Raw genomic sequence first — 12,353 nt, forward strand, 5'->3', positions numbered from 1 at the left:
TTCCCATGCATTACACGCCAGAAGAGATGAGGCAATGTTCACACATTGGAAATGATGATCATCAGAGATTTCGTGAGGCACCCAAACACCTTCTTTATGGAATTTTTCCATATTCTTTAGATGTTTACGCATTGTTTCATGAGAGACATGCAATTTCAGGGCCATTTCATGAGTGTGTTGCCTTGGGTTAGACTCAACAAGCATCTTCAGAGCATCAATATCAATTCCAACATGTTGGCCCCTGCCGTCACAGTTTTTAAGGCTAAAGTCACCTGAACGAAATTTGCTAAACCATCGTTGACACTTACGAACGTTCAAAACATTTCCATAAACTTCTTTGATATTATTTTTGGCTATAGAGGCATTGTTTCCCCTTCTTGTATTCAAACAGCATTACATACCAAATGTGTGTGTCATCATGTGCTATCACTATAAGGGATTAGAGTAGACTAAACTTTACACATTATATAGGCTACACTAACGTGACGTTTAGGTGGTTCGTTTAACTATTATACATGATGTACGTTTTTTGGGAGGTGGTTAATGAAAAATATCTATAGTATGAGCATAAATATATTTATATGCTCACACTTAGCTATCTGAATGTCTTTCAGGAAACAGTGGTAGAGGAAAACATGTTACGTATCAATAATAAAATAATAGAACTCAAGGCCTGGCATAGCCTGGTGGTTAGGGCATTTGACTCGCAATCTGTGGGTCACAGGTTTGAATCCCCATCCCCAAACATGCTCACCCTTTTTGGGTTACTGTTGGGACCAGCCACTTGAGTGTAAAAGATCTTGCCTAATACACAAGAGGCTGACCCCAAAACTAGATGGAATTAAAGCTGAATGAAGAAGAAGTAAAATAACAGAACTCATTTTTGTTATAATATTCAGTGCATTTCCAGACTATATTTTCATTACCACCACATTAGAAGTGCCTAATAAAAATACACAATGCTTTAAGTAAAAACTAATGCATGAAACTTTCATTGACAATTTAAGTGGCCTTTTATTTCTTTGTTGTACAAAGATGTTTTTACTATTAATATCTATCTATTCTCTAGTCTGAATTTTTGAAGTTCAAGAACATCATACATCAAATTAAAATATAAAAAGCATCAAGAAAAATGACTGATTACTGTCATGTCAAATCAAGAAGTGAAGATTGAGTTCTACTGCACAGAGGCAGTCAGATGCACTAGGAGGGTGTAGCGCATGCTTATTTGCATGCTAAAACACAGCTATACCATGTGGAGATTAGAGGAAGTATAAAGGCTAGTGGTAGGCAAAAGTTTTGCACATACAGAGGGCAGTACAAATTGAGAAAAGCTGTTTTGTGAGAAGAGGCAAGTTATCATACTGGATAAAAACAGAGAAGACTTATCTGAAACATAAGGTGTGAAGAACAAAGAGGTAAACTTTTTTCAATAACTAAACATATCAATTATGATATATAAATGTGTCTAATAATTTTTATAAATGCATTTCAACTTACACAGTGAAGTTTCATTCCTGATATTTTCAAACAAAATATTGAGGGTCTGAAGTAGCTGTATACATACATAGCGCCCACATTTTTGTTTCATGATTTGTAGGAAAAAAGACAACATGTTCTTTTCCAGAAAAAAACTGAAACACATCAAACACTTATATCACACATGAATTCAAAAATTACACAAATATTAACTATAACAAGCACAACAGTAAGCAAATATATAAAATCATCCTTTTAATTATAATACAAAAATCTTCATTAATAAAAAAATAATAATGTCATTACCCTAATTATAAAATGTTTCTTATTTCATTATAACTTATTGACAAAAAATGTTTTTGCTATCTTTTCAAATACTTACATGCATTGTTAATGTTGCTAGTAGTTAAAGTTCTTACAAAAATAAAATATTCAAAATTATAAAATTAAAGAAAATGTTTTCTGATACTTTTATTGTTTAATATTTAACAATAAAGGAAGAATAACTTAAAATTATCTTACAAATAATAAATATAAAAATATTTAATAACAGCAGTTATTGTAGATATATACATATATATATATGTAAGATCTTAAAATATAATCGAAATGCATGCAAAGAGAAAACATAAAGAAAAGAAAAGAAATGTTAGAAAATCTATAAAGTCATAAGTGGTGTATAACTGCATACTAGCATTCAGAAGTCATTGAACATAGTTTCTTGAATTATACACCAATGTGAGTAAGGATCTTCTATACAACAGCAGTGGAAGAAATTTTAAATTATTAGACGGTGAAGTTGAGGTGCTTGAGTCCATAATGTCCTGAACCAAACTACACATTCATTGTCTGCAGCCAATTATCGGATGACAGTTGATCAGTATTAAAATAAAATAAAACCAACAAGTAAACCTAAAAATTTCAGAATATAAAAACAGATAAATAATATACAAGATACAAAAAGTAAATAACACAAAATAAAATAGAATAAAAAGGATTATGTTTCCCAGCCATATATAATCAATGTGGCCTGAAAAGAAAGGCATTAAATAAAAGGGCACCATGTGACTAAGCACAGTAAGAAAAAATCATTAAAATATATTTCATAATTTTAAAATTTAAACTGATGTGTTCATACATATCCATTGGATATTATGTAAATAAAGATTGGTTTTTATGTGTGTATATCATGAGAATAAAACAGACTTTGGGAATTTATGCATTTAGAATCAAATCATATTCTCTAGTAACACAGTAACTAGAGTATGACAATCAAGAAGCTGACAGTGTCAATAAACTGTCACCAAATTTTTCCTATCTCTGTTTAGTTGTTTCTGCAACCATGAAAGCTAGAGGGGTCAGCATATCTTGTCCTCAAATTTTATTGATATTAGTTTATTGTTAGTGAAAAACGACATTTTAGGAAAACAAGTTAAGCATGGGCTAGGTCCCTAGGACCGACCTCGTAACCACTTTGTGTTTGTTATTGTCTTCATGCCACAACTTTTAAATTAATAAGCATATGTTCATGAAATTTGGCAGATTATCAGTAAACAGTAAACATATGCATATTAAGGTTCGTTAAGCAATGTCTTTCTCTTGCCTTTTTTCTTTTTCATGTTGCCTATCCAACATGCAGAGTAATTTTCAATTTAAGATTAAAAATACTGTTACAACAGAAGAAGTCACGTGATTCTGGTAACACGTGATGAATTTCTCGATTGATCGTGAATTATCGGGGAAGACTGAGTTTGTTCGGGACGTCCTCTTTTTTAGTATATAAGCCTGGCAGAGAAAGTCTGCGGGATAGAATTAAGAGAGTTCCAGGTAATGTACGATTCTGTTTCGAGCTAGTATGTGTTTTCGAGATTGTGAATCGCTGTGATTTATAGCATGTATTATAAAAGTAGTTAAGTTTAAAGTGACGAGAAATGTATCGACCGTGGAATTACTGTGTATTAAATGTTTGTATCAAGAAATAATAAACTAGTTTAATCAAAAAAGGACTCGTATCGCTGAAGTTCCTCTGAAAGAATTTCTACTGGAAATTAACAAACAAGCAGATAAGTAACAATTTTCTGATGCATGAAAGTATTTTCAAATTTCACATGCAAAATCTTTATAATATATAGATGGTTATCAAATGTTTCTCAAGAAAAAACTTTATATTTTATATCTTATTTTCATTAATGAATCTCTGTATGGGTTCAGTTGATTTGACTGATCTCGTAACCACCATAAAAAATTAGGAAATAAATATAAATCATGCCTTTTTCACTCTAGAATGACTACATATTATAACAAGAAAACACAAATGTTTAGACTAAATAGTTTAAATCTCATAACATTATACACTTATATATATTTATTATTTTTATTATACTGATCTTTCAGCTGTGCCTGACTAACAATATAGAAGTTACAATGACACAGCACATGTGCACTCTTGTTACCATATTCAATAATATTAAATTGACCTTTAGTCTTTATAAAATGACCTGTCTTGTCTGTGTTTTAGTGGACTAGTATTTTGTAAAATACTGTCACATTGCAATTATTATACATTATTACTATTTACAAATAAGTTCTTAAACTTATTTTTTGTAAATATAGAACAGTAAATAAAGAAGTAAAGCAAACAATTATCTCTTCCAGTTACGACCATCAAACTTGTTTGCTGCTTGTCGTAGGTTGCTAAGCCTTATAAAATTTTGCACATGGAGGATGTGAAACGAAATAATTTTTTCTAGGCTTTTGTATATACAGTTGAAATAACCAAGCATCATAAATTATTATATCTATACCATAGAATTCCACTATAATTTATCAAGCTTAGTATCTAAGGTGTATTTGGGTTTAAAAAAAAATATGAAATTTCGAGCAGTCAAAAAGACTCACCACCTTGAAGTTTTGTATTGAAAGAAATAGATGATGTTGTAATACTAAGGGACATTCTGAGCTTTTGATTGGTTACTCACATGTCATAGAGAGAAGTAAGTGTATATGAGGAAGCATTTCAAAAATGGAAAGAAGTTAGCAGGGCCACTATGTTTGATTCGGTACATGAGTGATATCTCAGCAAATAGAAAAGATAGAAGGTTCTTATTTTATATTCTAGCTTGTCAATATTGTTAATTTGAGTTCATAATTCATACAAAACTATAGACTTTGTATTCTAACATCACAAAACATTTACTTCGAACCAGTGCTGCATTCAATATTACCACTTGACACACAAAAATTGATGTTTAGGTGTGTTTTTTTAATATTTACTTTTAGATTAAAAATTTAACAAAGTATAATACTAAAATTTGAACTACAATCTACAGTTTGATACCAATCTTATTGACATAAATTCATAAAATAGTAGTTCAATAAGATTTTGAATGCGAGTCAACAAACATGATGACATGGCCTTTGACTCGTGACCCGTATGGAAAGGGTTAAATGTGGGCCAGCTAAATGTTAATAAAAAAGAATATCTTCATGAGAAGTGTAATCTTACTCAGATTACAAAAAAGTCTATCTCTGATATGAAAAATATCTCACACCTAAGTCAAATTTCCAAGTTCTGTTTAGAAAATGATTTTCACTCTCTAAGTTTGCAAAATTACATTATGTAAGAGGAAAAAGAACAGCCTGAACTATAACCTAATTTTTCTTTACTAAAACTTTCAATACCAATTTCTTAATCTAATAAAGTACAGATCATTCAGTTTATCTAATTTTAAAAAAATTGTCATTTGAATACAAACCAGCTTGTCAGTGTGTAGTCTAAAAACAATTAAAATATTACCTCATAAAAAGAGATCACTTAATAAATTTACTACTCACTCAAAAACAGTGCTGTCATTTTGGTCACCCCATATCAAGATTTCAGCAATAGACCTTAGTGTTTCGACAAGCAGAGCTTTATTTTGTTCAGTTACAACCTGGTTTTTTGAGAACAGATGATACAAGTACCTGTAAAGAATAAAGTTCAAGCTCAAGCAAAAAACATAAAAAGACAATAATACTAATAAGTTACTTTTTAATTTGATAGATACTGAGATTAATGTACTGATGTCAGTGTTCTAAAATCTTTTAAAATAGGCATGGTAATGAAGTGTGTAACCCTTAATAAAAATGCCTTTGTTATTAGATAATAAAAAAGTCATTTAATTATATTGTTATAAAATTGTAATATTTCAAGATGAAAATTTGAATACAGTTTTTCATTTTCAAATACAGTTGTACGTACTGGGAAATTGCAGTAAAAATTAGAACCACGTATTATTTCCAAGAATGGAAAAACCTGAAAAATTTAATAAAAGATGTTACGTATTCAGAAAATTGAAACATGAAGCAACTTGGGAATTGTTTAATATACAAATCAATATGATAACTAGGACATCAAAGAGGTGTAAAAACGAGATTCAGAGCACAAGTTAAATACTATTTTTAGTAATAAGTTTGCAGATATAAAGATAAACAAGATAAGATCAAGAACAAACTTTATTACCATTATTCTTATATTAGGAGTCGTATACATGTATTAGGAACAAAGTAAAGGAATTGAGGATTATAGTTGAAATGGAAGATATATGGGAATTAGTAAAATTGGGTTAAATTTGAAAACACTGGTAATAATTATTTTAAAAGTCCAGTTTATAATTTATTTAACAATGATGGACTTTTTAAAGAGAGGAGTTGGGATGGTTCTTTATATAAGGAATGCACTGCAGCCTCTTGCTACTGAAGACAAAAAATTGTAGTCATGAAGTTGAATCTATATGGGTTATAATCAGGGGTTTCAAGGGAAAAAGGTTTTAATTGGCAATTGTTATAAGCCACCTAAAGACAAAAGGGGTAAATGAGAAATTGTATAATGAGACCAAGGTCAATACTAATAAGATACTGATGCAATAATTATGGAGACTTTTAAAACACCTTGATTTGGGTTTTACGCAGTTATATAATGAAGAAGAGAGAGATTTCTTGAAGTGATAATTTATGGTTTTATGTACCAAACTGTAAAAGAACCAACCACAACAGTTTCCATCCAAGATGACTAATGAGGATATGATTTCAACAGGTAAAGAAACATCTTGGTAAGAGTGATTACTGCATAAATAAGTTGAGATAAAAGGAAATGAAATGTTAGTTACTAATTTTCAAGACAATTTTGAGGCCAAGAGAATAGATTTATTAATAGTGAAGTGGGACAATGAGTTGAAAAGCAATATGTGGGACAGATTTATGACATGTTTAAAACTTGCTTTTCATTCAAAATAGATATGTTCCTTAAAAAAAAAAGAAAGAGGAAAATGATAATATCAAAAATCAAACCTAATTGGCTTATTAATAATGTACAAAATAGGAATATAAACCATATGTTTAGAAAGTATAAACTGACAGATAGTTTAGAAAATTTACAGAACTATAGGAGAGCTAGGGATGTGATAATAATTTAGTGAAATATGATATCATAAATGAAAGCTATCATGGATTTGCCAAAAAAATATTTTGTTTTAATAATCTGTTATCTTTTTTTGTAGATCTTATTTGTTTTCTGGATGACGGAAAGGGTGTGAACTTGGTGTGTTTAGATTTTTAAAAGCTTTTGAGTAGCTGCCACACAAAAGATTACCTAAGAAAACCACATCAGTAGGGACTGTGGATTAACTATTTACTTGGATGGTAGGGTGACTGTATAGGAGAGAATAAAAGGTTGTTGTTATTAAAGTCTAGGCAAACTGGAGCCTTGTCACCGATGGATTATCTCAGGGTTCATTGCTTGGGCCATCACTCTTTCTTATACAATAATGATGTTGATAGGGAAGTAAATAATAAATTAGTAAACTCTCTTGTTTTGATAAGGTTGAGGTATTTCAGAATGATTTGGATCAATTGGAAAATTGGACACATATTTGACAAATGACCTTTAATTACAGTAATCACAAGGTAATAACATAACATAATGTTTCAGGACAACATGGGACCTATTGGTCCATCTCGGCTGTTCCATCCTCTAGAATGATTAAAATAATTTTAAAAAAATCCTAAAGGCAGCCCTTATCATTCATATACTTATCAAGCTTTTTTTTAAACTCACTTATATTTACTGCTTCTAAAACATCCAAAGGCAACTCATTCCAAAGGCCAACCACTCTGTTAGAAAAATGAAACTGTCTTGTCTGAAGATGACTCCTAAATTGCCAAAATTTATATTTGTGTCCTAATATTTTCACTGTTAAATATTAAAAAAGATGATGCATCAACACTATCAATTCCCTTCAATCAGATACCCCTTAACTGCTCTTCTTTTTTCAAAACAATTTGAGAGATTTCAGCCTCTCCTGGTATGAACCCCTCCATCCCAGGCACCATTTTAGTAACCCTTCTCTTAACCTTTTCCAACAATTCAATACCTTTCTTAAGGTAAGAAGCCCAAGACTGAACACAATATCCCAAATGTGGCCTAACCAGTGACCTGTACAATGAAATTATAACCTCTTTAGAATTGTATTCAATATTTCTGTAGAAACAACCTATTTGCCCAACCTAGCAACAGCACACCGCCTGGATGGCTTTAAAGACTGATCAACTATTACACCAAGATCCCTTCCCCTCATAACACTGTTAAGGTTATTCCCATCCAAATTATGACAACTTACATGCATTATCTTGCATTTATTATAATTAAAACCATCTGCCATTTATTTGCCCGACTCACTATATTATATAAATCCTTTTGTAAATCAGCAGCATCCTCTTCACAGCTAGCAACACCCAAGACCTTAATATCATCTGCAAATTTAAGTAATTTATTGACTATTCCTTCATCTATGTCATTGATGTAGATCAAAAAGAGCAAAGGTCCTACAACTGAACCCTAACATACCTCACTTGTGACATTAATCCAGTTTGACCGAACTCCATTTGTAACAACCCTCTGCTTTCTTCCATTCAGTGACTCTTCTATCCAATTTGCTAACTTATTCTCCACACTTATAGAGATAATTTTTACAAGCCTTCTATGTAGCACCTTGTCAAATGCTTTCTGCACTTTTGAGTTATATGTTTAATACAGGTGAGAATGTGACTGAAGAAAATAATTTTAGCATAGTGGTGGATACGTTATTCAAATAATTGAAGCAGTGCTCTGTTGCTAGTAGTAAAGCTAATAGGATTTTAGGATGTATTTATAGTCATATTAATTACAGGTGTAAAAAAGGATTTATCTCTCTATATAACTCAGTAGTATGGCCTCACTTGGAATATGTATACAGTTCTAGTCTCATTATCTAAAAAAAAGTTATATAAGGTTAAGAGGGGAAATAAGGATTTCTTGAAAGAAAAGGGTGGATTTAAATATTTACCTTTCCCAATGACAGACATGCAAAGCTCTAAAAGATTAAATTTTCACTTGATGTTTGTAAGTTATGTTACATGTAGTAAATTACAAAATCTTTTGAATGATATTAAACTGTTAGATGTTACTTATTTTATTAAGAATGTTAAGTTTTACAGAATGATTTGAAACAATTGGTAAGTTGGACAGTCAGTTGGCAAATGGTCATTGATTATAACAAATGCACAGTAATGCAGGTGAGTTATCAAAATTTGAGTCCCATTTTTAATATAGGTAGTAAACCACCAAAGAGCATAACTGAAGAAAAGGATCTTGACACAGTGTAGTAGACAAGTCACTCTATTGCTAGTAGTAAATTGAAAGTCTTAGAAAATATTTAGACATTGATTACAAGTCCAAAGAAGTACTTAAATCTTTGTACAAATCACTAGTTAGGCCTCACTTGAAATAATATATGAAGTTTTGATCTTCATACCTAAGAAAGGATATTGATTCAGAGGAGGGCTATTAGAATAATCCTATGGATAGAGAGGTTATCATATAAAGTTAAAGATCAATTAACTAATTTTCTCTTCATAAAAGAAAGGTAACAAGCAATCTCAATAAGTTTACAAAATTATACAGGGGATCAACAGGATAATGGCCCTTGATTTCTTTGTGCTGTATACTGAAGACAACAGGACACAGGTTGTCAGTGTTGCTTTAGTGCACGACAGAATAAACAGTTCTGTACTGACTAGACATGTAGGGTCTATAATACTGCACTGCAGTGATTTGTTGTTGTTTCTTAGCACAAAGCTACAAAATGGGCTATCTGCACTCTGTATATATGTATGATATATATATATACATGTGTGTGTGTGTGTGGTAGAGAATACTCAGAGGAGCAAATGGTCCCTTGTTGTATGTAATGTTAGGTAGTTCTGGTGGCTTTTTATAAGAATATATAACATGCCTTCTCATGGTATAAACAGATTATGTATATAATAATAATAATATCATCCCCTTCCCGGCATTGTGTCAAAGAGCCTTGGCATAATATCTCTGTTGTTCTGTACAATCTATCGCATGTACTGATCTTTTTCCCCTATACAGCTTAATAGATATATTTGCCTTAGTCACACATATAATGCATTCCAGGAGAATCTTCAACTTTTCTAATGGTTATGTTTTGTAGATCACATGACAAAATCTTATGACTGCCACATCTCTCTGCAAAATAGTGCTTTCACAGAAGTTTTGGTATAAATCCTGGGGTTTCTCTGATATTCACTGGTTTGCTTCTGCAGCTTTATATAACTACTTAGCTATGGTAAACTTAAAAAAAAAAGATCAACTGTACAACAAAATTTTCTTCCCACAAAAGCCAAAGTATTGAATGTCAAAGAAAGCAAAACATTTATCCCAAATAAGTTTTAAATACCGAATGCCTGAAAGTTTGCACTACATGTACATATGTCAAGATTAATAAATTACTCAACACAGAGAAGCAGACCTAAAAATATCACAATCAATTTTTGAATGTTAGTGAAATAAGAATAAATATGATATTACATAGTAAAAGATTCTACAATGAAATCATAAACAACCTGTTTTAGTGGCTTTGAAATTACAATACAAAAACTACAATACTGTAACGAAATTTTAAAAAGTTCTGAGCAAGAAATAAACAATATTGCTGCAATTAAGGGGTAAAGTATGATTACCTCTGTTTCAGTTATTAAGTTTCATACCACATTCCATTCAAACATCTCACACGTATTTAATTTATAATAATTGTACATAAACTTTTACAACACTATTAGAGGTCCTGCCACACATATTTCAGATTTAACAATAATGTTAAGAAATAAATTTAAACCTTTTTCTCTTACTGCAGATAAATAAAGTTCAGAATTGTATTGTTAGGATTGTCACTTACTTATCTCAGTACAAAAGTACGAGTCTGGTTATTAGGTTACCTTTTCCTTCTTACAAAAATCATACCAAGAATCTCTAACATTCACATCATACAAGTGACAATGGAGGTATATATATGTGTGTGTGTGTGTGTGTGTGTGCCCAAAACGCATTTAACATAGTATTAGTACTTTCAGTGTTTCGGTACATTAAACGTACAATAATTCTTTTATACATCATACCTTTAAATAAAAAGTTGTCTTTCTATACTTAGGTATTACAATCAGTTTAGATTATGTTTTCTGCTTCAGTTATTAGCAGTTTATCACTGTATATTCCATTTCATTAGCTCAAATGTAATTAATCCATCACATGTCTATAATACTAATACCACACAGATTATTTATTGACACCCTAAAAAAGTATGCAATAAACTATCCTACAGAAACAATCAAATAGTGAAGTTCATGTGGTTCATCAGATCAGAATAGTATGGACTAAATTAATAATTATTATATTTGTAAAATGTCTGAGCAATAGTGATAATTAATGTTTTTAGTCAATGTGACATCATTTGCCTACTCCTTACTCAGTTAGTGATTCTAGTAATAGATTACTATTGGTATTACTATTTGACAAACGCACTGTAAACCCAAAATTGTTATTACTTTTTACAATAATCATATAGACACCTAAGATATATACACAATTTTACACTTACAAGTTACAGTAATAATTAAATCTGTTTTAACGTTTAATAAGCCTAATACTGTATAGTACTAGTACTAGAGAATATTAACTGCAGACTGAAGTATACTCAATGATTAATCATTAAGTTAGTATTACCAACATCTTTGAAATCACCACACCAATATTATCAATATTTGTAACTGTAAAGTGTACGAGAGTATCAGTAACACGAAATAACTTTATTAAGGCTCAACAGCATAACTCCCTTTTTTAAGTTTTAATTTTATTAAAAATTTTAACTCACTTCAACTGTTCTAGAGAATGTGGATTTTTGGGTTTCCACAAACTTCCTGAAAACCATCCTTTTCCCCGAAACATTGTTTTTACATTTTGCTCATGCTAAGTTAAATGTTTCAAAGTTTATTAACAAAATTACTGAATATTACAAAGTACAAACGTTTAAAAACCAAACTCGTCTGTTCGTCGCCATTACTGTACTCCTCTAAATTGTGACGATGGCAAAATCTTTAACATTTATTGGTTGTCACTACGTATTGCTTTAGCGCATGCCAGAATAAACAGTGCCTATATTCCAGCACTGCAGAGATTTGTTGTTGTTGTTTCTTAGCGCAAAACTACAAAATCGGCTACCTGTGCTCTGTTCACCACAAGGAATTGAGGCTGAATTTTAGCGTTATAAATCTTTAAACTTACTAATGACCTACCAGGGGAACATTGCAACAATTAAGTCTGGTCTTTGTCGGTGTTTGGTTGTTGTGCGTGACTTGAGAGGACCAGGTTCAATACAGACCTCTTCCTCTTCAATAATTAGATCTTCTTCTTTATCGAGATCTGGGAGGGTTCGCTCATCTCATCTTATCGGGATTTAGGTCTTTGGAGAGCTAGGATATCCTTTGTAATGGCAATTTAA

At 31.1% G+C, this 12,353-nt stretch overlaps 1 protein-coding gene across 4 annotated transcripts in view; it reads right to left on the minus strand.

Annotated features, from left to right (window-relative positions):
* LOC106464895 (protein CLEC16A-like) overlaps positions 1-11,923 on the minus strand; it is a 59,077-nt gene extending 47,154 nt beyond the window's left edge. For 2 of the 4 annotated variants that reach the window (XM_022392703.1, XM_022392702.1), the window contains exons 1-3: positions 11,727-11,923; positions 5,314-5,442; positions 1,501-1,634 (exon numbers count right to left, since the gene is read on the minus strand). In XM_022392703.1, coding sequence (XP_022248411.1) covers positions 1,501-1,634; positions 5,314-5,442; positions 11,727-11,800 — 337 coding nt within the window. In that variant the 5' untranslated portion in view covers positions 11,801-11,923. The remainder of the gene's footprint in view (positions 1-1,500; positions 1,635-5,313; positions 5,443-11,726) is intronic. The other 2 variants (XM_013925066.2, XM_022392704.1) reach the window with 1 other exon arrangement.
* Between the last annotated feature and the right edge of the window lie 430 nt (positions 11,924-12,353).

This window comes from Limulus polyphemus, unplaced genomic scaffold (assembly GCF_000517525.1).
Source record: "Limulus polyphemus unplaced genomic scaffold, Limulus_polyphemus-2.1.2 Scaffold1773, whole genome shotgun sequence".
Taxonomy (NCBI): Eukaryota; Metazoa; Arthropoda; class Merostomata; order Xiphosura; family Limulidae; genus Limulus; species Limulus polyphemus.